Below are 25,474 nucleotides of genomic sequence, written 5' to 3'. Positions count from 1 at the left end.
ATTTTTGTATCTATGAAATTGGTTTCCAAGATGCTTTACATTAAAACTTTAATCTTCACAAGATTACTATAATTATTAGTTGCACTGTAATAACTGGTTTTGTGGCAACCACGTGTTTGATGCTCTATTGTTAAAAGAGGAGCAGTCCCTTTTATAAGTCTTTACTATCTGGAAGGCAGATGTATAAAGATACCAGGAAAGTCCAGAGACAAAACTAAACATCCCCATTTTTTTCCTAATGTTTGTTTGCTTTGTATTGTAATTAACTCATTTTTTATAGCTCTCACAACAAATTATCTTAGAACAAGAAAAGGAACTAACTGAAGGGCGTTCTTTGCCATAGCCAGTTTCACTCTGGAACATACTGATATGCAAGGTACAGTTACTTGAGAGAAAAGGGGGGAACAGAACAGATGCACTCAGACAATATAGTCACTGATGCCTTGTTTCCTTAGGAAGCCAAGCTAAAATCACAGCTAAATGAACGATGTGGTTTATCTGAAATACGGTAGGTAAACCCTTGACATAAAAAAGTATGAAGAATTCCTTTGTGGAAATGTGTTCAGAGGATGTTAGCAGTACTCCATTCCTTCTAGAAGCTGTTATTTCCAATTGAAAAGCCATTCTTGAGAAGGAAAAAACGGAAGTCTATGCTGTACAGGCAGATAGATGGCTGAGATGACTATGACGGGTACTTGCAAGTCCATGATAAGCTATACTTAAAGTTCAGTAAGCCTAGAAAGTGGAGGCCCAAGACTGACAGTGAAAAGACTGTTGTTTCTATAGCTCCTCAGAAAAAGTAATTCACTTGCTTTCTGAGAAAACAGTTTAAGACAAAATGTTGCCTTGATTTACAGGAAGGTTAAAAACAAAACAGGAGGTAAGTCTGAACTGTAAAGGTTCGAAGTCTGTAAAAACTGCACTCCTCATTTGGGAGAGTTCAGAATTTCTTCTTCCTTGATTGAAATTATTTTTGGAAACAGAAAAACTGGACAGTTATTAGGGGAAGGAGAAATGAGAAAGACAGAGTGGGCACAGACATTTCTAAATTTCATCAGGCTATAATATACTCCTTGAACAAAGTAGGTGAGGTCATCTCTTACTGCTTGTTGAAGAAAACTAAGATGATGCTATTGAAAACTTTATTTCATACCTACTTATGTTGGTGAACGCTCACCCACTTAGAACATTCTCTACCAGACTCTAGCAAAGGTGCTACACTTTAAATAATCTTTCTCAGAGCAAACAACTGTCACTTCGTGTCACTTCAAAAAAAATATTTCAGTGCGTGGTCCGTTAACGTGAATAATACAATCCTTTCTTCAATTCTGAGAAACACTTCAGTTTCACTATGCTTAGATGGAGAGACCTTTCCCTAAATGCCCATACTTCACAACCTGCTAACTTGACTGTACAAAAACCACTGGTGGAGTAATTGGCAAGAACATAGAAACATGTGTTTTCTTTGAAGATCACAGATACTATATCAGATTAGATTTTGAAATAGGCGAATAAGAGGAAATATTCTGTTGAGTCTTCATGCTACAGAAGTTCATTTCTAAGTACAGTTCACGAATTTTCCATTAATTTCCTATTGTGCTGGTTTTGGCTGGAACAGAGTTAATGGTCTTCATGGTAGCTGGTGCAGGGCTGTGTTTTGGATTTGTGCTGAAAACAGTGCTGATAACACAGGGATGTTTTCATTATTGCTGAGCAGTGCTTACACAGAGCCAAGGCCTTTTCTACTTCTCACCCCACCCCACCAGCAAGTAGGCTGGGGGTGCACAAGGAGTCGGGAGGGGACACAGCCGGGACAGCTGACCCCAGCTGACCAAAGGGATATCCCATATCATATGACATAATGCTCAGCATAAAAAGGTGAGGGAAGGAGGAGGAAGGGGGAGGGATGTTTGGAGTGATGGCGTTTGTCTTCCCAAATGGTTACGTGTGATGAAGCCCTGCTTTCCTGGAGATGGCTGAACACCTGCCTGCTGATGGGAAGCGGTAAATGAATTCCTTGTTTTTCTTTCTTGTGTGCCACTTTTGCTTTACCTATTAAACTGTCTTTACCTCAACCCACAAGTTTTCTCACTCATACTCTTCCAATTCCCTTCCTCATCCCACTGAAGGGGGTGGAGGGAGAAGAGGGAGCAAGCGGCTGTGTGGTGCTTAGTTGCTGGCTGGGGTTAAATGATGACACCTATGAAATATGAAGTGATGTCATTCTTGTTCTACCATATTTTCATTAAATAAATTATAGGTAAAATGCATTATCCAGGACAATGAATAGGACCATAACTTACTGTTGTGACATGGTAGATAAGTGACACAACGCACTGGCTCTTACAAATATTGTTAATGTAGTCTGTGATGCTCGTGATCAACTCCTTCAGCTAAAAAAAGGTTTATTCTTAGAAGAATATGTACATTCCCAGTGACCTAAAAACTGTTCTTTAATCTAACATAGTGAAATTTATTGTTAATGCAAAGTCCAATAGGAGACTTTTTTCCTTGGCAGTAGTTCTCCAGGGAACTTAGGTAATGGAATCAAAAACTTAAGCTTTAAACAGGTGCTGGCACAAACCTAGCTGCAGTAACCAGAGTAACCTTAAGCAGTGTTGTAGTTACCTGGTGTCTGTTCACTAGACTGGACTCACATCTTTTTATGAGCCTTAGGCACTTTGTGAATATATAACTTTGCATTGATTCCCACTTAAAGTTGGATTTAATTAAACAAACTTAGGATGTCACGATCCTCACTAGAACCAAGATGTAGTATTCTTCTAACAAAGAAGTTTAGTAGATATTTGACAACTTTGACAAAATCCCTTGTTGGTGAATATTGCCAATAAAGTAAACACTCTTCTTCAATTTCCCTTATGTTACAAATGATGCCACTTCATATATTTTGAATCAGTGAAAAACTTCTGTCTACCATAATATTTTATCTAGACCTAACTTTTTTTTTTTTTTAAACAGGAAATTTAAGTATCTTCCATATTTCAGCACCTGGAAACCTAACGATACGGGTCTCAGTTGTGATATCGAGAAAACTAAGTTTACCTACCCTCATTAGTTATTTAAGAAAAAAACCTCCACTCTGACACCACTACCAATGATAATGTAGGCATGAGTAAGGCTGATCTGCTTTGGGACCTACAGTGTTCTGTCTGAAAGACAGCACTTCATTTAGTTCTGAGTCTACAATCAGAAGACAAAACAGGTCTTGGACAACATAGATCTTCTCCAGGCATATAGAAATTCCAAGGATGTTGCAAAGAATACTGTAGGTATGATCAAGATCTCCAGTACTTCTGAAAGCCAAGACGCCTTATTTATTATGCTTTCCCCTCAAAGAGATTTGGTAAACAAACTTCATATAAGGAAGGTCTTGCTTCCATTGATGTAATGAGGGATTTGCAGGTTCCAGCACAGTTCAGAGCAGGTCAGGAAGACGACGAAAGCCACTGTCTTCAGAAGAGCTAGAATCGCTGTGGCACTAATCTGTCAGACCTCTGGTACTAAGGGTTGAGCTCTGCGTTGAGAAAACTTGGCTAATGCAGAAGTAATCGCAACAGGTTTTGCATTCTTGCCAGAGCTGATACTGAAGCTATCAGCAATCCAGACACTGGTAATAGGAAACTCAGCACAGGGAATATCAGTGCTTGTGCATTGGATAATCGGTATAATAATAAAATTCCATGAATAGGTTTCTTTCATAGAGTGCTGGATCACGCATAGGGGAGCGAGAGGAAGACAGAAAGAACTGAGGCCATTCCAAAATTCAGGTCTGGGTTGATCAACCGGACACCACAACCGCTTGAGTTGCCATTTACATCTAAAGGCCTGAATGCTTAGTTGCCAATAAAGGCAAGAAGAGAACAACACTTAAGGCTCACCTCTGAAAGTCTACTTAATTTTAATGTTAAGCGAATTTGATGCATGCCATTGCTCATGTGGATAGATCATAATACCATTTCCACTGTCTGCTGCTTCATTTTGACATACTGAACTGACAGTAAGTAATTTTTTAAATAAAGCATTTGCAAAGTGCTTATCACGCAAAACACTTGTAATCCTAAATTCATACATACACACATTTTAAGCTGCTGGTAGCAATTCAAACTATACTTAAAATGGATTAAAATAGTATTTAAAAGATATTCTATGGCTCAAGCAAAACTTAATGTTTAAAACAGTTCTTTCAAGCCTTTTCAGTTTGGTTGAAATTAATAAATTTGCTCATTTCCTCTCTCCCTCCAACATTGGTGTATCAAAGGAAGAAGATTCAAAAACATCTACTGAATGACAGCTTCTTAAATTGCGTAAAGTTCAACCATGATAAACAAATACTCAAATGGACAAAGATTAACACATGGACCAGCTTGTACTAACCTATTAATAAATATCACACTAAATTTAGGTTGACAGCCACAACTAAATTAGCAGATAAAGTAATTATTGTATTCGATACTCCATGGCTTAAAAAAATCACAACTACCAGAATCTTTTTCTGTTCTGTCACTACATGACTCTAGCAAAACTTTATAAACCAGTTTCCCAATTTTAAAATGTGGAGTTTAATACATCTTATCAGTGATGTTTCAGGGCTTAAGTCAGTTTTTCTAATCTTTTAGATCCTGACTGCTAAGCTCTCCATCAACGCAGCAGAAAGGGAGCCTATTAATCTTCATTCCTTTAACTACCACCAACTACTTCATAAACAACAGGAAAAAATTGTTGCAGAAGCATTTCCAGTATCAGACAGCTATCACTGACAGCATAAAATTCTTTTAATAGAAAAAGAATGAAATAGTAATTTGTGTGATGAGCCAAATTTCAGCCTGATGCTTTTACAGAAGTAATAAATCCCTGAAAACAGGATTCATAATATTGATGCAGAAATATGGAGACAAACTCCAAACTATTAATGGTGCAAAAGACACCACTTCAAATGCTTTTACCTGTCTGAACCAGTTTTGCTGCTTTGACACACCCACAATTCTTGTATATATTTATCCCTCTGAAACACAGAACAAGCATCTAACACAAAGAAGCCTTTATATATAATGCCATATAATTACCCTTCGTATTTCAGATGGTTTGAAAATCTATGTTTATGAATATAGTTCTCTGATCATGTTCCTGTTGACTTCAATGAGGGCAGAATACATCTCATGGAGAAAAAAACCCCAACAACTCAGTCATCTCTTCACTGGCCCAGACTCCACCAACTGGGCCAACCTTTCTATAAAGGCATCTGAAATATTTGTTTTTAAAAAAATTGCATGCAACTGGTTTCATAACAGGAGTCATAATACTTCTTGCCTTGATCACTTTCCAGGGTCATAAACCACTTTTTTTTCTTAACACAAACACAGGGAAATGAATCTACTAGCTAGTCCTTTCCCACAACTTGAAGTGTAATGAACATTTCTTTGCAAAACAGGGAAGAAAACCCAGCAACCATGATGTACAGCCTTACTCTTCACTCCAGAGAAAACATTGGTTTAAAGCTAGAATTCTACTGTTTATGACAGTTGAGTATATCAGAGATTCCTTGTTTTCAGAAGCAAGTGACTTGATTCTCATTACTGAATAATCAATTATTCTAACTGTACTTTTATTTCCAGTATTTGTGTAAGAAAAACTGAGAAGGAAGTTTCAGTGAAGGCATATCATCAGTCCAAAAAGTTATATGGCAATATACATTCCATACTGTGTCCTTCTGTATAAATATGTTGCTTTGTAGGTGTTATTTTGATTGAAATCTGCATTTTAAATCTTGTATTTGCAACATATCTAACTTTCTACAGAACACTGTAGGAAAAATACAGCAAAAATAAGTAAACTTTACTATCGTTCCCCACGTCCTTTACAGAAAATAAAAACAGGCACACGCACACTTACTGAAAAGTTGTCTACCTGCCTTTTCAGCATGTAAATGCTTCCAAACCCACCGGAATAGCTGTACAACCAGTACTTTGTTATAGAAAGAAATTTAAGACTGAAATAAAGAAACAAAACATTATATCAGTATGAAATTGTATATCACTAAAATTTCACATTTCCCCCCCTATTTTATGCATGATACCCCAAGAGATTATGTGACTTGTCCTCTCAATATCACATTGAATCTCTTTAAGAACCTCTGTGGAAATCAAAACAGAATATAAAATCTGTGCTTCTCAGTCCTTCATGTTGAGATGTAGTTTCATCACCGTGAGATATGGAAAAAGAAGACACTGACACTCACTCTGCAACAGAGGCTTTAAAGATCATAGTATGCCTTTTTTTTTTTTTTTAAACAGAATGTCAGAACACTTAAAGTCTTTACAGTTAACGACAGCTGTTGCATACTTATGCGTAATATACCAATCTGTGCATCCCCCATGGAAACAAAAGGGAGCATACTTTCCTCTTATTATGCTCAACAGTTTTGGTCACTAAAGGTGAGTTTGAGATTAAGAATTTTGTTAACACTGCTGAACTTAAAAAGGAAACGGACTTTTAAAAATAGAATGCAAACTGAAGAGTGTAAAAAGTGGCTGTTCACTTTTGAACTTTTTTTATGATTTCATGATCTTAAAATGTATCATTTTCCCCACCATAAATAATATCAATGCCCAGGATTTCTCATCATTCTCAAATACAAAACATATTGAAGAGCAATAAACATTTTGCTAACAATTATGTTTGCACACCACCAGGATGGAACTGCTCTGAAAAACTCTCTTATTTGTATGCAAATTTCTGGAAGCACACAATGCCAAGTTCATTTACTTTTTCTTCATTTTACAGGTAAGCTTCTAAACACCTGCAACTGGTAAGTCTGGGGGTAGGGGGGGAGGATACCAGGCCTAGTACCCAGAGAAAGATTTGCAGAGATAGATAAAAAATAAGTAGGTGTCAAAAATTAGCTTTTTACGTTTCTGCTGTTAGACAAATTTGAATTTTAAATACATTATTCATCTACAGCTAAAACATTTATCAGCAACAATATGTAGTTCAGACTACTTCTTCCCCTGCCAACTAAATCCTTCTTCAGACACGGTATTCCTTCATGTACTATTTGGAGGGAAATACTTCTCTGTAATAAAAATTCCTTCTGTATTTTTTTTCACTCCCTTCCAACTTATACCAAACAAGAAAGCATAACACACATCCTTTTATGGTTAAAAAGATCCTGACCAAGGTTCTTAATGTTCTTGGACAAGCGATGCCCACATTACCACAACATTTTCTTGACTTAATACAGTTTGAAGATGAGGATGATGCCTTACATGCTCCAGGCTGAGTAGATTTGTTAGGAAGACGTGTCCTGACAGACACACTTAAGAGAATAAGGTCATTGATTAATCACGAAAGGAGGCCATTAAAATAATGGAATAAATATATTTGCAGATGGTTACTTAACAGGACACTGTCAAGGTATTTTTGTCAATTTTTGAATATTTCTTTCTCTATCAGCATTATTAAGTGCTTTGTTGTGTATTTGTCGAGCTTTCAGCATGTTAGAAGCTGGTTTGCAATTAATGGCTGCATAAAAAAGTAAAATAGTCCCAAACTAATTGTTTACTCATAAATAATAAAATGAGCATTTTCAAATACTTTGTTCCCCATGTAATAGTTTTGCAAGGATCTGAATGCACTCGTGCACGGGAGAAACAAGTAAATATCTGGACACAATACTGTGAAAGTTTCAAACTAGTCTTTTCAAAAGTTTACATGCAGTACGCTTCCAAAGTATTAATCTCAAGAAGAATCTTTTTCATTGTATTTTTCAAAGAATCCCAAATTAGAACACAGATGAACAGATAAGACTTGTTTCCACTCTTCCTCTGCGATTCAAAAAGCACACACTGATGTGTTTTGTATAGCTGTAAATAACTTAATTGATAGTACCTTCCAAAATTGCCTTAATATGGTAATGCAGAGATTATTCATCTTTCTCTACAAATTCAGACTCTTGCTTTTTCTGTCTGACCCCAAAATAGCTTTTGCATATTAAATGAGCTGTTGTCTTCATATTGAAAACTTACTATTGATTCTCTTAGCTCACACGAGGGAAGAGATTTCCTTCACAGTAACAGTGATGAAAAACTCAGTGGAGGAAGGAGAAAACCAACTGCACCTTGACCTACCACAAATGTTCTTCTACTGATCACTTCACTTAATATTTATTTTTAAACTGTGTAATCCCTCAGATGGGCATTCCCAAATTGATTTAAACAACACTGATAGAGGATTAGGTTGCAAGAAGGAGTTTACAAATTCAACCAAATGTCTCAGTGCTAACCAAGTGTAAATATTCTACTTGGGCATTCAGCCCACTCAAACAAAATTGTTCTAAAACTTTCGATGCTGAAAAACTTCTCAATGTCAGCAAGGTTTTCATTCTAATGTACACACATTGTAATGATTCCCCCCCTCCCCCCGCTTTTAATTTGGTTTCAGATTTGGTGCATATGTAAGCACACTTTCAGATGCCTCCCCACCCTCTTCCCTCCTTTCCTCGACCTGTTTTTGGTCTCAAAGATAATTAAGTTCCTAGAAGCTATATGAAGATCAGCAGTCAGGTAGAAGAGACAAGACAACCAATTAATTACCTCACCAAATATTGCCATGGGTAAATTCAGCTTGATATGAATGGTAGCAACTGGGGGGCCAACCAGTGAAAACACTTCCCATCTTATCACTTGATAAATTGCTATGTGGGACACATAGCAGAACCATAATTGCACAGCATAGAGATTCAAGGAGACAAGGGATTAAACCTGTACAAAATGAAGCTTCACTATTTCTACTGCTCACAAATCTGGTTGTTTTACTTAAAATCTTAAAACCTACATCTGTGTGTGCCAGAAAACTGCACACATATCGCCTTGCTCCATAAGAGTAATCTTACTAAGCACACACTCACCTTTTGTCTTGCTGAACTGCACAGCAAAATTAATTTTACTTTTTTTTGTAAAATCATAGAATACCAGGTTGGAAGGGACCTCAAGGATCAAACCCAATTCTCTCAGGCTTCCCAGTCCTTTGATCATGCTGGTGGCCCTTTTCTGGACCCTCTCCAGCCTATCCACATCTTTTTTGCACAGCGGGGACCAAAACTGAACACAGTAGTCCAGGTGTGGCCTGACAAATGCTGAGTAGAGTGGGATAATGACAACTTCATCTCTGCTGGTGATGCCCTTGTTGATGCAACTCAGCATCCTGTTGGCTTTCTTTTCCGCAGCAGCACACTGTTCACTCATACAGAGCTTGTAGTCCTCTAGGTCCCTTTCCACAGAGCTGCTCTCCAGCCAGGTGGATCCTAGTCTGTGCTGCACTCCTGGATTATGTTTTCCCAGGTGCAAGACCTTACATTTGTCCTTCTTGAACTTCTTAAGACTCTTGTCAGCCCACTCTTCCAGCCTATCTAGGTCATCCTGCAGGGTGGTTCTCCCTTCTGAAGCGTCTACTTCCCTATTCAGTTTGGTGTCATCCACAAACTTCATCAGGTTGCACTTTATTCCATCAACCAAATCACTTATGAAGATATTAAACAGCACTGGGCCCAGTATTGATCCCTAGGGAACCCCAATTCTGACAGGCTGCCAGTTCAAAAAAAGAGCTGTCTACCACAACCCTCCAGGTGTGGCCTGTCAGCCAGTTCCCCACCTACCACATGGACCACTTGTCTAGACCATAACACATCAGTTTCTCTAGGAGGAGGTTGTGGGGAACCATATCAAAAGCCTTGGGAGAAATCCAGGTAGACAATGTCCACTGCTCGCCCCACATCAACTGAGCACGTTACTTTGTCGTAGAAGGCAATCAAGTTTGTCAAGCACTATTCACCACTGGTGAATCTGTGCTGGCTTTAGCTTTTCCCAATCACGTGCATGCTTCATTTGAGTTATGACAGTCCCCAGGAAGATTCGTTCCATAACTTTCCCAGGGACTGAAGTAAGACTGGATCCTCCTTAAAGCCCTTCTTGTAGATGGGGGTGACATTAGCCTTCTTCCAGTCTTCTGGGACGTCCCCTGATCCCCACGACTTCTCAAAGACCATGGAGAACAGCCTCATAACAACATCAGCCAGCTCTCTTAACACCCTTGGGTGGATACTGTCAGGGCCCATCGATTTGTAAGGGTCAAGCTCCTGTAATAGTTCACATACAAACTCTTCCTTCATTGATGGCAGGTCCATGTTTGCATTGACCTGGATTTTTGTTCCCAAGGCCTGGGGCCCAACAGCACTGGTAAAGACAGAGGTGAAGAAAGTGTTGAGAACCTCAGCCTTTTCAGCGTTGTTGGTGACTAATTCACCTCTCCTGTTTAACAGTGGGCCAATATCATCCTTCTATTTCTGCTTGTTGTTTACATACCTGAAAAACCCTTTCTTGTAGTTTTTGACATCTCTGGCCAGTTTCAATTCGAGCCGAGCTTTTGCTTTTCTACCTGCATCTCTGCATGCCCTGGCAATGCCCTTAAGAGTTCTCAACAGGTATTCATCCACTTTTCCATCTCTGGTATGCTTCCCTTTTGGTTTTGAGCAGACTCAGAAGCTCACAGTTAAGCCAAAGGAGTCTCTTGCAACCTATTTGTACAGATCACTATTACAATTTTTCAAGTTTGCTGGGAATGCATCCCTCAGAACCTAACAGACTAGAAGTTCTTCTATCTTATATGGATCTTTTTTTCTTACTAGATTTCCAACGATTCTCTGTTCTTTTCTATTAAATTACCTTTTTAGTGCTATTTCTTCTTTTTTAAGTATAGAAGCATATTATTAATTTACTGTTTATTCATAGGCAGCTACTTACCTTTTGATAGCAGTGATAACATTTTGGTATCACTGGCATAAAGCTTTCCACATAATTTTTCTAGCAGGAGCAAATTTACCCAGTTATATTCACAAAATATATAAATAAAGAAGCCAAGGAAAAACAATTCTGCATACTGCAATACTAACTCACATGAGTCAGAGAGATAATACATGCCTCCAAGTTGCTTTAACAGGTATAGTCTCCTAAATCTGATACCATCATTGCCTGAAGGCCTGTAAACTGGGCTTCAGTTTGATCATACATCTTTTCAAGAAGGAACTGGCAACATGTGGTAAACAAAAAAAAAAAAAGAAAAAATATTATTTTAGTTAAGTTGCTGCCATACAGTAAAACTGATGCTGCAAGAACACAATCGTAAAATGTCGGTCTTGTTTATTACAAATTCAGTTGCAGAGCTTCTCATGAAACATTTGCTATTGCAACCAGAAGAATCCCTTTGGTAATTTTGTTCCAACATTTCTTTTGTTTTAGGAGAGTTCATAAAGCATACAGTCCTAAAGTTTCATATTATTAGCATGGCAGTCCTTTATTTCCACCAAACAAATTGCATAAATCCTGGTCATTGGTCTTTATTCCAAATACACTGCCTGCTCTAAAGAAGTGTTTTTTATTACCCAGTATTCATCTATTAATTTCCACATCTTGCAATAAAGTTTCAACAATGGTTTCCAATTTTAAATAAAAAAAATTAAAATTAAAACTTGCAAAGCAGCTTGAGTTGCCATTTTAAAATGAGTAATGCAAGATAAACTCTTCTTCTGTTCAGTAGTTATTCTGCAGTTAAGGTTAATTACACAGAAAAAAGAAATTAATGCCATTTTAAGAGCACTTTACATACACTGTCAAACTACATGATATGCATAAAACAAAATGGATACGCAAAGAACTATATTCTACCTAGAAAGTTTTCCATTTGTAAACAAAGAGGAAACACAATGTAAAGAATATGAAATTAAAATTGTACCTTAGCTCAGATATTTCTCAGAGAGGACTATCAGTCAGGAAGCCAGATTTCACGTAGTCAACTCCTTACTCTGTCAATTATTTGCTTTTCAATTTTTATTTTTTTTTTTTTAAAATCAGTGAAACAGTTACAGTGCTTTTCTTTCTTGCAGAACACAGCTAGGCTCAGTGAACTTTTGGAGGAAGGTATCATAGAAGTCCTAAGCATTGTCAGAGATACACTCCATTTCATTGAGCTCTATAACATATTAACGAGGGCCTGATCCTGAAAAATATTATGTACTTGTAATGAGTTTATTGCCACTGAAGTCAGTGGCATGCAGGGAGCATCTCATTCCTTTCAGAAGTGGAAACCAAATGCTTTTTATTGCTTAGATCAATAGCTGGAACTCTGAGCCTGTGGTGGGTTGACCCTGGCTGGAGGCCAGGTGCCCACCAGAGCCGCTCTCTCACTCCCCTCATTCACTAGACAGGGGAGAAAAGGCATAACGAAATGCTTGTAGGTCGAGATAAGGACAGGGAGAGATCACTCACTAATTATCGTCACGAGCAAAACAGACCGAACTTAGAGAGGAGATTCATCTAATTTATTACTAGGCAAAACAGAGTAGAGGAATGAGAAAATAAAATCAACTCTTAAAACACTTCCCCCCACCCCTCCCATCTTCCTGGGCTCAACTTCACTCCCGGCTTCAACCTTCCCCCCACCTCAGCGGCACAAGGGGGACGGGGAGTGGGGGTTACGGTCAGTTCATCTCACGGTGTTTCTGCCGCTTCTTCATCCTCAGGGGGAGGACTCCTCTCATCGTTCCCCTGCTCCAGCATGGAGTCCCTCTCATGGGGTGCAGACCTTCAGGAGCAAACTGCTCCAGCGTGGGGTCCCCCACAGGGTCACAAGTCCTGCCAGCAAACCTGCCCTGGCGTGGGCTCCCCTCTTCACGGGTCCACCGGTCCGGCCTGGAACTTGCTCCAGCGTGGGCTCCCCACGGGCCACAGCCTCCTTCAGGTGCCTCCACCTGCTCCAGCGTGGGGTCCTCCACGGGCTGCAGGTGGAATCGCTACACCCCCTCATCCTTCCTCCATGGGCTGCAGGGGGACAGCCTGCTTCACCGTGGCCTTCACCAGGGGCTGCAGGGGGATCTCTGCTCCGGCGCCTGGAGCACCTCCTGCCCCTCCTTCTGCACTGACCTTGGTGTCTGCAGAGTTTCTTACATCTTCTCACTCCTCTCTCCAGCTGCAAAAGCGCTCTCTCTAAGTGTTTTTCTTCTTCTTAAATATGTTATCACAGAGGCGCTGATTGGCTTGGCCTTGGCCAGCGGCAGGCCCGTCTTAGAGCCGGCTGGCATTGGCTCTGTCAGACACAGGGGGAGCTTCTAGCAGCTTCTCACAGAAGCCACCCCTGTAGCGCCCCTGCTACCAAAACCTTGCCACGCAAACCCAACACAGAGCCCTAGTCTTTTTAATGCTAGGGAGAGTTTTGTTGTTGTTGTTGAACTATACAGTTTAGTAGGGGGGGAAAAAAGCAGCACACAATTTTCCAATGGAAAAGGTGACTTATATGAGGCAATATAACATTTTAAAAGTTATTGCCCAAATGTTAAGAGGTGTCCGTGATAACTAATATCAACAGGTACTCAAGACATTCAAGAACAGGAAAGAATTTTAAGGAGGAACAACATAAAGATCCATATGAGTGGAAAAATAGCCTACGAGAAAAATCACCAACAAATCTGAAGTCATACAACTCTCCCGGCTGCCAGAAGTAGCTTGTTTTTCCTTCAAGAACGTGCCAGATGCACTGGACCTGAATGACTGCGCATTGTAATTGTGATGAATTGCGAAGGTTATAGAAAGAGAGGGAAGAAGAAGAATTTAACCATTCTGGTTAAAGCCTTGGACAAGTTCTCTACTCACAGCTGAGGATTCCACTGTAAATTTGTATATACCTAGTGCCTCCATGCTTCAGGTCCTGTCTAAAAAATAGAGGGAGTTTTCCGTATGTCACAACTACTGTGAACAATATATTAAATAAAAACTTGTGAGATGCTGAGTTACTGTTTTCATCTAGCCTACGTAGAAAAAAGATACAATAGTTGTACGTAAATCAAAATGGTAACCTGCATATAATTTGACCTACATTTCAAGAACTAATCTAATCACTTAACAACAGTAAAATGAAAATTAAATAAAATTTATTACTTACAGAAAGTCATAAGTCTAGGTGAAATGAGATAGAATTAATGATTTTATCTAGGACACGCTATAAATGCTAAACAATGAAAACAATAATTTGGAACGAGCGTGTTTATTCTTTGTTAGCCAACACATTGTCCTCAGGGTTCTTGCAAATGAGTAGCTGATTATTTACATACCATCAGTCAGTCATCAGTTTTAGTCAAGACATCAGTCACATTTGTCTAACATTTTTCTAGACCAGAAAAGATGTTACAGTGAAACACAGAATACATGATATCTCCAAATATATAAACATGTTTAGCTGTATTTTAAAAGGTATATATTTCAGCAGTTTATTACTAAAGCTAACTCCAATAAGCAAATCATTAAAATGACAAAGAATGGCAAGAGTTGGAGCAGCATTATTAGTTTAACTGTATTTCACTATTTTCCTTCAGAAGTACTTCCTGTCTATATTATGTGGGTATACTTAAATCTTGTATGTGCACTCCAGACAGTTCATCATGCAATTGAAAACCAACATTTCATTCACAGACATCTTTTTGCCCAAATGTTGATGTACTGGTAACCTGTTAAGACCTAAGGAGTGCACCTAAATGCATCCAATGAAGCCAAATTAATGCTCCTCCCCACTGCCCCATCTCTCCCATGGACGTGCTGTTTGCAATGATTACAGGTCCCAGCACATAAAAGACATACAAGTTCTAGCATGAACACTTAAATCATTAAAACAGAAATAGAGAGTCAACAAATTTAAGTTTTTTTTATCTTTCTTTCACTGTCTCACTGAGATGCTGCTGGATAAGGCAGTCTTTCCTTTAGCCTTCTCCATCTAAAGTCTCCTTCTAAACCAGAAAATACCAAAATACACCTTATGTAAACAAGCAACTACTTTCCTAAACAGAAGTTACAATGGAAATACAAAGTTTAACAGAAAGATGGCACATTATTCATTAGTAATTTCTGGAGAAAATGCTTTGCATTCTTTTGGTAACATGGAAGCAAAATGGCAGAAGATCCTAGATTTTTTTGTTTGTTTGCTTCTTGGTTTGGTGGGTTATGGTTTTTTTTTTTTTTTTACTTTATGTTTCATGATATTATGATCAATGACATTGTCAGTATCAATTAGACAAAAATAAATGTGACTGATCATCCAGCCTCAGAATGTTTACTGCTGAGAGTAACTAATTCAACAGTAAAGCTTTTTTTTGCTTTTTAAAAAATATTTTTGGCTTAAACCTTTAAACCTATGAAATCAAATAAAAGTAAGCAGTGTAATACACCCTGCTACACAGTTATTTTTAATATGTATCTGAAAAATAATAAAACCCCCTTTTCTGACTGACAGCCATCAAAGGATTTTGTGTAATTAACAGAAAAAAGTTACCAGCGCAAATCACAGAATCCAAAACAAGAATGACTAAGAATCATACGAAGTCATCACACAGACGTACATTCGTGTTAGTACTATTCTTTCTTAAGAGGACAGACATAATCTAGTAATCTGAAAGCCAGAACAAAAATACCCCAAAACACAAAACCAAGCCAATCACTGTAACAGTAAATAACTGGCACTTTTGTACACAAAACTGACTTTAAAACCTCCAAATATGAGCTGCTGTAGGACTTACGCCCTGATCTGAAGCCGAAGACATCTAATAGTAGACAGAAGCTGTGGGCTCAGCACTGAAATACCCTTCTTAACATCCGACCATTATGCTTTATGTATTTTTAGATTTGCAAATGCCGATTTGCTGGTTAATGAATTTTACAGGTTATTGCTATGCTCATATGCTATGCTCAACAACTTCTCAAATATTTTTCCTTTCAAGAAGAAACAGCAATGAGTAACTAAAGTAAAAGTTAAAAAAAAATATGCAAGACCCTCTTCCCAATTTAAGACCCCTGTACATAGCTTGTTCTACTTACTATGGGTGGACTATGACAGATAAAACAAGCACCATCATTATGTAATAACCTGCAATTATTTTTATGGCTATTGAATTCCATTCTTCCTATGCAACACATAGAATGCAAATGTAAAGCAATAGTACAAATTACAAGCCCTAACAAGGCAGTAAATCTGAACCAAGTCACGCAACATAACGTGTCTATAAACTTTCCCACCAGATGCAAAAAAGGCTTTTAAATTTCAGAAGCTGTTCTTTTTAACTTGTTTTTCTTCATTTTTTATTTTTTTTTAGAAAATTAATGAAAAAACCCTATTACTGCTCATGTCAGAATAGCAAATTAGTAGTTCTATCAAATTAGAGAAAAATGCACAGAAATTGAGATGAATATTGTAAGATTTAATTTATCAGTAGATGTGGCAGTCCTTTCCTTTACTATTGCATTATAAAAATAAAATGTTTAAATATAAGATAACTGTCATCAGAAATACAGTTGATTGGAGATTATGATTCATATTAAGATCATAACCTATAAAAATCATCAGCTGTGCAGAATAAGCTGTTCCAGTTGACAGATCTTATTAACAAAATCTGCCAATAAATTACAGAAAAAGCTGATTTAAAAAATTGCTTTTGGCTTTCAGCATATGGAGCTTAAGGTGCTCCTGACACTAACATGTTTTATGTGGTTTTAGTGACTAGTTACTACAAACAAATCATGTTGTTGTGAAAAAGTTGTACTAATAAAATTTAGTGAGAATGAAGGGATCTGATCAGTTTAAAAAATTCAAATATAACATGTTCTCATCATAAAGTATACTTTTACAGAGCTTTGCTTCCCTGGCTTTGTGGGCAGCAGATATTAGAATAAAATCATGAAAGGATGACTAATTAAATCATAGTTTCTGTATTTCTGGAGCTTCACTGAATTATAGCAGTAACACTTTATTCTTAACTCTCCAATGCCAGAATCAGTAGATTCTGTGGCAAAGCAAGAGGGCTGACCTATTCTACAAAACTCTGTCAGGTTAATAATTAGAGTGCAGTAGTAAGACTAGCTAAGAAGCACAATGTTTCTACAGAGTGGAATAAGTAACTTACACTTTTTACACAGAGTGACAACTGAAACATCCTGCTAAATTACAAAACAAAACACCCTTTAAAACTAATGGAGCTCATTTTTTTAAGCTATTATGAAAAACTAGACACTTAAAATAATTTATAACCAAAAAAGTCATTATTTTTCTGATTCCACAACTTCCTAAACTGCCAGAAACACTTCACAACATGAATACATTCTTATTTTCTTTTAAATTTTTGGCCTCCCTCATTGCACAAGCTCCCTGGCTTGGAGTTTGCATGCTTCTGGCAACAGGCTGCTACTCTGACACTGGCCACCGTGCTGAGGAAAAGGAACACTTCCTCCATGGTGCTTCTCGTAGTACTTTCTGATGAAAAAAAGTGGACAGCAAAAGTAAACTTCAGATTTCTAGGCACAGGCTAAAATGAAAGATTCTTAGAGACAAGTATCAATGACGTCTCTTCTTGAGAAATGTTTTCCACACACACAAGTTACATTTATTTTCACGGTCTCTAGATCGTAGGATTTACTGGCTTCAGCTGCTACAAACTATTCTGTTTTGAATGTTGCCAGTACTAACTTGCACAGACCCACTTCTAATCTAAAAATCTCAATGGCTCATTATAATTGCAGGTTATAAAGTTTGTATTTAAACTATTAACAGAAGAAACCTAGACAATCTTTGACGAGTCAGTATTCTGTTTAAGTAATTTAACGCTGGTACAATACGTAATCTAGTGAATATCATACTGACATCTACTTTTAAACTATTTGCTCCGAATGCATACATACATCTCAAGGAATACGCTATGGAACATAATTCAGGAAGTTTATGCCTCTGACAAATTCTTAAGTAGGAGAAGATTAATAGCAATCTATGTATTAACTTAAAAGATCTCTATGGATAGCATGGTCAAAGTATTGTGAATTATGAGAACTACATATTATTTCACAATTACCTACAAGTCTTATGAACTGCCAGTTTTCCTATACTTAAAAGGGGCAAAATGACAGCTGGCTCCATAAACAGGACAAGCTTCATATGATGTACAGGTCCATCATTCTATCCAATATAGAAGACATATATACATTACGGGAAGATAGTTAAATAGTGTATACTGCATAACGCTCCACTGAGAGGTAGCTGCCCAGCATAGTGTAAAACACTCTAGTGTAAAAAGATCAAGGCAGATCTGGACTCTAATTCCTTCTTGCCATTGACTTTGTGACCTTAAGACATTACACATTAGGGTTTAGTAAGCCAACAAAACCAAAGTCGAATGAAGTTTAAATGCAGAAGAAGATATGATACTTTTTCTGAATAGCTCAAAGTTTTGAGTTAAACAGTAGAAGTACTACTTTTTATACAAGTGTATTTATGTTTTGGTATTTGCAGCAATTTAACACAAACCTTATATGCTGTCAAATACATCAAACTGCTAAATCACAATAGTAAAGAGACTGACCTGGAAAAAAACCTCATTGGACTCTGCATATTATACATAACTTTTGTTTGTTCTCTACTATAGTTGATTACGCAAACATACACAAGTATTGCAATCTTTTCACAGTACATAGAATTTGGTCTACATTGTAAACAAAAGTTGCACTGAAGTTAATGATGAAATCACAGTAAGGAAAAACAAAAATATCTTCTTATCTTTCAATTTGAACTTGAGGATAAACCTTTTCCATTGACAGTCTTACACACAACTGTTTGGCCCCTGGCAATGTGTCTAGACAATGTCTGTTATTTGTTTCAGTTCTGAAAGATATGCACTAAATACAATGGTCATCACAAAAAAAGCTCTTCAAAAAAACAGGTTTAAAGATTTTTTAAATCTTCTACAAAAAGAAATTAGGTCTGCTTTGCATATTTCCTTTATGCTTGAATAGTAAGAAATTATTGGAAGGCTGCTGGTCACAGCATCATAGCTAAATCGGTCCAGATACTAGCTATTCACCAGGGCACAACAAGCGGGTACATAAGAATAGGAAATGAATACATTAAAAATTACATACAAGAAGGAGGTGGTAATTAGGGCACAACTTAGCCAAAACCTAAAAAAACCCCAAGGATATAAATGAAAAAAGCCCCTAAATGTCTTGTTTTCAACGTCACTGGCAACGTACTCTAAAGTTCACTCATACTGTGCAATCACACTACAGTCACATAATCCAGTACAATTTGTAAATCACTAAGCTGAAGATATTTAATGCATTATCATTATGGTAACACATGTCCCTGTAGTTGACCAAACTACAAAGAAAGAAACAAAACTTGGATGAGTTATTTTAGATGCTGAGTCTATTATCTTCATTATTACTGTGGCATACATTGTATCTGTAATGAGGCAGAAATGTGAACTAGAAACTCGCAAAACCAACCTATGCAGTGATAAGTTCCATTTATAAAATATTGTGGCAAAATTAAAAACATCACAGCCAAGAGAAAAGAATTTAAGTCAAAATGAATGTGCTGATTAAAAATCCAACTGCAAAAAAGAGAAAGGTAAAGTATAATAGGAAACAGAGACAGATGTAAGGATTTTCCTGAGCCAAAGCCACATTCTTGTTAAATAGGAGAACTTGAATGAAGGATCTATCAGTAACGAACCCTGCAGTAGCTTGAGCTACCAGCTTGATTCTGCAGTTTTTTCAACACTTAAAATTTTCATATATGCCAAATGGATTTGCATAAGAAAACTGTAAAAGTGGATACAAAGGTCCGTATTCAATTCAAAACTTTTCTATTAAAGTATAACTTTGTAAAGGAAAAAATAATGAAAGGGTGTCTTTTCCTAAATGTGCTTTTTCAGTGTAAACCAACATTTCTTTTTGAACAGTTCTTTAGCTTGGAAAATAAAGAATGATACTTTTTCTTTCAAATGTGAAGAAATATGCCAAGAAAACTTATGAAAAAGATTTATCTGCTGCAGCCATGACAAGGAGTATTACATTTCCAAATCAATAACAACTGAAAAACTTTTACTATAATTTCAGAATTCAAAGGAAGAGACAGTGCATTCAGCATTGCTCTTTTAATCATTCTTGCTCTTCTTCATACATCTGGCTACTTTCCTTAAAATGCACATACACTTGAACTGAATTTTAAATTTAGTGCAGCAAATACCTTTAAAATAACCTGGTAAATCTGCCTCTCCCGTCCATAACAACCCGACTTACACCATGTGTTCAAATTTTTATTCTTTATAGGGAAAGGAAAATACTCTCATTACCATCAGTACAAAGTTCACAGAGTACGATCTTATGATTCGGGAATGTATTCTCAACAATTCCAATGATTTTGTAACACTACAGACCGTGCTCACAGCTTATATCCTCAAACCTGAGTATTACCTTACTATACAAATCTTTACAGTCCCATTTGTAGTGTGATTACCTACTGACATCAATAAAAGTTTCAGAAGAGCATTACAAATCATTGGTGTACTAGGAGTGATTGATGAGGCAAAAAAAAAGTCTTTAAATATTTCACCTGATTTTAATACAAGTATTACTTATATGTTAAAAAAAAGATAGAGAAAGTATAACACAGGTTTAAACTTCGCAAATCATCACAGAGAAGGTACTGCATGCTATAAAGCTGGCTACCAACTAGAACATAATTCAAAGACATTAAACTCTGAAGTGAAACATTAAGCTGTTAATACATTAACATCCTTCAATTACTGACTACTCTTACATCTTTCCAGGTAATATAATTATAATTATTTCCACTGCATCAATAGATGCTCTATCATGTACCATAATTCAGCAGGTAGAAATGAAGCCAACATAACTGGCAGATGTGATGGAAAATAAACTATTTTATTGCAATAAATCAAAGATCTATTTATGTCAAAAGTCTCACTCAAAAAAAAAAAAAAGAAAATAAATAATAAAGATGTGGACAGCTTAAAAAAAATCCAAATTTTTAAAATAGCTTTATGAATTTGGAGTAGTCAGAGCATAATTATTTCTACCACAACAGAGTGGTTCCAATTCTACCTGCCTTTATATTGTTGTCATATGAGATGACATTCATGTAGCTGATAATGTCAGAATACAAGGAGCTAAAGGCAGCAGGGGTAAAAGACCCATGCCTGCTATAGAGCACACTCTGTCATAATCCATGCTGGAGCCCAACTCAAGCCATTCTTCTGCCATCAGCAGACACCACTGGAATAAAACAATATTTCTTCTCCTGTGGCTACTCATCCAGACTACACACCACCTTCCTACAACAGACAGTTAACCTGTCAGTTTGCATAGTGGAAGTCTGCATAAGAAAGGTATTTCATCAGTACAAAAATCTCAAAGCTAAGACATTAAGAGTTTAGAAATAAAATAAAGGTAGAATGGGAAACCTTGATTCTGCTACCTTCTGTGCATGCCTCTTTACATCACACAGTCTATATATGCATTCAAAATAAATACATGCTTTCCTTCCGACTAATGAATCATTCAGTACTCAGGGTGAACAACGCTCCAGGAAGCAGTTGTGGAGCACTGATGATTTATCCACAGTATACCAACCTTGCTTAAAGAAAGTGGAAGATGGTTAATGAACATGATAGGGAATTACAGTAAGGAGGAGTATGCTGTCATGCATTAAAACATTACTCTTCAGAAACAAAATTAGAATCTGTTTCCATCACAGGGTTCCTACATGATGACAGTTACGTACGTAAGTCATACACCACCTTCCAACCTTTAAGTCATGTAATTTTTCCAGAGGCTGAGCAGAGGTATAAGACTCTGTAACTGAACTATTGAACATACTGGCTATGCACACGTTCTGAAATTCTTGACCAATTCTGGCAGACGCAGACAGCACAGTTCATGTTAGACGTTCTCAGTCTCTTTTTTCCCCACAGGGTCTTTCAGAAGCAAATCACAGCTATTCTACAGTCCAGGTGAACTGTTGCTGCATTCTGCTTCTCAACACCATCATTCCTGAAAAGGCCTTGGCCAACCCTCTTACATCTGACATTCCCATCAAGTGAGAAGGCAAGGCCCTCATGAGACAGCAGCTGGGAGAAGGGCTGCTACTGTGAACACAGGAACAAACTGAAAATATCTGGATGCTTTCAAGAAAGTTAGGAACGGCCCATTACTCAAACAGCAGACAGTCTACAGAAGGTAAAGAGATCACAGGATGCTGATCTCAGACTACAACCAAAATTTTCAGTCAGATTATAGTTGTGCCTGCCTTTATTTTCATGGTTCTTAGCTTGAGACATCTTATTTGCAGAAACACTGAAGATTCACACTTGCAATTGTGATCTAACAACACTGAAGACAGTTCTAACAGTAAGATGAAGGGGAGGTAATGGGATCTACATTGACATTTTCATCTCAACACATTAGTTGCTAAACATTAAGCAGCTGTTCTTCTTTCCAAATATTTAAAAGTAAAAAGCTGAGTAAGGAGGCAGATATGCAGTTTAAAGGGAAGACGGGTGTTGGTAACATCAGCTGACTCAAACCTTGCAGTAGAAGTTCTGGCACTTCATTCTGACAGTAATGATAGACAGAGAGACCCCAGATCTCTCACTGTGTTCCCTGAATATAGTAACATGGACCTTAAGACAGGCTTCCACAGTAACTGCTTGGAAGAGCAACTGTCCTCCTGCCGTGAAAACCACTCATTTCACATTATTCCATGTTGGTAGTTTGTCACAAGTTGTTGGGGTTTTTTTGGGTTGGTTTGGTTTTTTTTTTTTTTTTTTGGGTGAGGGTGGTGTGGTGTTCTTAGCAAAGAAATACTTCTTCCCCAATTCACATCAATACTCTACTGTCCTGCTTTCTAAAGTATCTGGTCAAATTAGTGTTTATGGTAAGCAATGAAACAAAGTAGTCATTGAAACCTTTAGTTCCTATCATCAGTACTTGCTTTCACTCCCTGTTAAGAAATGGTATATTTAGTTTTCTTTTCTGCTTCTACTATCAAGACTACTGGTACAAGTGGACCATTCATTAAAAAACCCAACACTCACATAGCATGAAATTCCGTAGACTCATATAAAAGAGTTTATCTGGAAATATTTAAATTTATTCCCCAAGATAATACCTTGGATATGGTCAAGAGTTTGTTACTTATCATATTGTCTAAAACCCAGAACATCTGCATTGCATGCAATCTTTTACAACAACCCAAATCCTGTAAGGTCCTTTAGAGTGATAGGTGTATATTTACTACCTGGAAAAATGGCATGCAAAACAATAGTATGTCTAACATCAACTTTCCAAAACATAATCCAGTCAGGTTTAGAAATGGGGGACTTTCAAACTCTTGGAGAGGAGGAAGGCAGGAAAGTCAAAATAGTTACTAAGAACGTTTCAATAATTCAATACTGTCCCCCAAATACTGTCAACTTAGATATTCATTTTACCTTGAGAAGGTATGTAGGAATATTGCTGAAATCTACAGGCAACTTCAAGAGGAATCGAGCTGAGAATTCTCCAGTCTGTGGAAGAAAAGGTAACACTAGTGAGACCTGGTGTCTAAAACAGAACCACAAGCTGAACATTCTGAGGATGAAGTATTAACCATAAAAATGTGTAAGAGCTCATACCAAACAGACGGGTTGAGGTTTAAAATAACATTTATCAATGGAATTACTGACAAAGAAAAAAAAAAATTTACAGATTTCACAGATGTTATATGAGAAAAACACGTTAAAAACCATAAAACATCATTGCCAGTAAGTCAACAGCAAAAAGTAGTCAGAATACAACAATGTGCATGGCAAAAATCAGACTATACTTTGTTAGGTCCTAAATATAGCTGTATCTTGGCTGTACTCATTTCCGGACAAAGGTCCAGTGAGACCTGCAAATGGTCTGAAAGCAAAGCTAAAAAGCTGACAAATTTATAAGATCGTATAGATAAAATAGAGGCATCTTCACAAACACTGCAGGTATACATTAGACAATTTGTATTGAGTAAGGTGAGAATGTATCAAAAGTGTCCTCTGAATAAACATAGAGCAAAGAACTGAAGTAGAAGATTTTGTATAATTTGTTTTCAGAATTATGTGACTCTCAACACCTAGACAACCATTTACTGAAAATTTGCCAAGCATCCTCTACACATTGCTCTTTTTTATGCATAAAGTGTATGCAAAGGAAATGGGAAGGATATCCTTTCTGTTTCATGCGCTTCCTTAAAACCAGACGTTGTCCACCTGGTTATGAAGCAATGAAGTTGGTTCTTTTTGAAAAACAAATGCCTGCCTGATTTCCTCCATATTATTTTTCTGTCATCTATATTTTTTATTTCAATAAAGTAGCCATACAGCAGCTATATTTGTAATGTTGAATTAGCAGTACAAAAAGCATTAAACATTAGTTTTATGTAGTTAAGTAAAAAAAAAAAAATTATGATATCTTAAGACAAGGTAGCAAAACTTTTTTCCAGTTTTAACACTGCCCTATACACTACTCACTTACATGATGACAAACGATTTTTTAAGAAAACAGTACTTAATTTTAACAGGCAAGGGGACAAATCAAAGCTGTGTGAATATGCAGCATTCGTTCTCCCACAGTAACATATATGTACTACTTCACTATTTCCTGAACATAGTTATCTGTACAAAATTTTCATTTTAACATTTTAAATGTTTTGCATAGCCAGACGAAGCAAGAAGAAAAATACTTTAAACAAGAAAGGTCCAATATACAAATTTTAACAAAGTGCACATGCATCTATGGTGAATGCGCATATTGCAATTTTCATTAAAAGTGTGAATGTAAATCCTATACTTCATTTAAACAGGATTGTATTTGTTGTGCGTACAGCTATACCTTGTGGTAAGCAAAAGCCTGTAATACATCTGAAACAATGGAAACAACCTTTCTATAAAATACAGCAGTGACCCATGGAAGAGATGTAAAGAATCTTGACAGTGAACAGGTTGTCTGGGACCATGTCCAGACAGCGTCAAAATATCTCTAAGGATGGAGATTCCACAGTCTCTCTGGACAACCTGTGCCAGCGCTCAGACCCCTCATTACTGAAGGGCTTATAACCCAATGCAGATGTCAGAAAGGTAACTTTTGGGCCACTGCTTTACTACATTTAGTAAGTGTTATCACAAGAACTCCACATAGCCATGGGGATAGCTTGCCAAAGGCTACGGCTCTTCAAGAGGAAAGCATTCAAAGTCACCTGTACCGATCCTGAAAATTTGCCATATGCCTTTGCAAAACAGTCAGTACTTTTGCCTCTCCCCTCGATTAGCTGTGCTAATCTATGAATTGCTCTGAGCTCAGCGTAAGAGAAAACATGAAGGTTGTCACTGGCCATATACCACCAGACCACAAGCTTCCGTAATGATGGACCACATCAACTGCTATGCATATTGATTCAGAAAGGAATTGGCTGAATAAAATACTGAAGGAAACCAGTTTGGTGATGCACAAGCCTCTCAGAGAGTACTGCAGGTCAAAGTCAATGGAAACTGGCTTTCCAAAAT

General features: G+C 37.3%; 1 protein-coding gene across 2 annotated transcripts in view; it reads right to left on the bottom strand.

Moving 5' to 3' along the window:
• Positions 1-25,474, bottom strand: part of BABAM2 (BRISC and BRCA1 A complex member 2) — a 178,035-nt gene that overhangs the window by 97,211 nt on the left and 55,350 nt on the right. For both annotated transcript variants that reach the window (XM_054818835.1, XM_054818836.1), the window contains exon 6: positions 23,387-23,461. In XM_054818835.1, the coding sequence (XP_054674810.1) occupies positions 23,387-23,461 (75 nt within the window). The remainder of the gene's footprint in view (positions 1-23,386; positions 23,462-25,474) is intronic.

Source organism: Grus americana, chromosome 3, assembly GCF_028858705.1.
Source record: "Grus americana isolate bGruAme1 chromosome 3, bGruAme1.mat, whole genome shotgun sequence".
Classification (NCBI taxonomy): Eukaryota; Metazoa; Chordata; class Aves; order Gruiformes; family Gruidae; genus Grus; species Grus americana.
The sequence above is the reverse complement of the archived record's forward strand: the minus strand, read 5'-3'. Positions and strand labels throughout refer to the sequence as shown.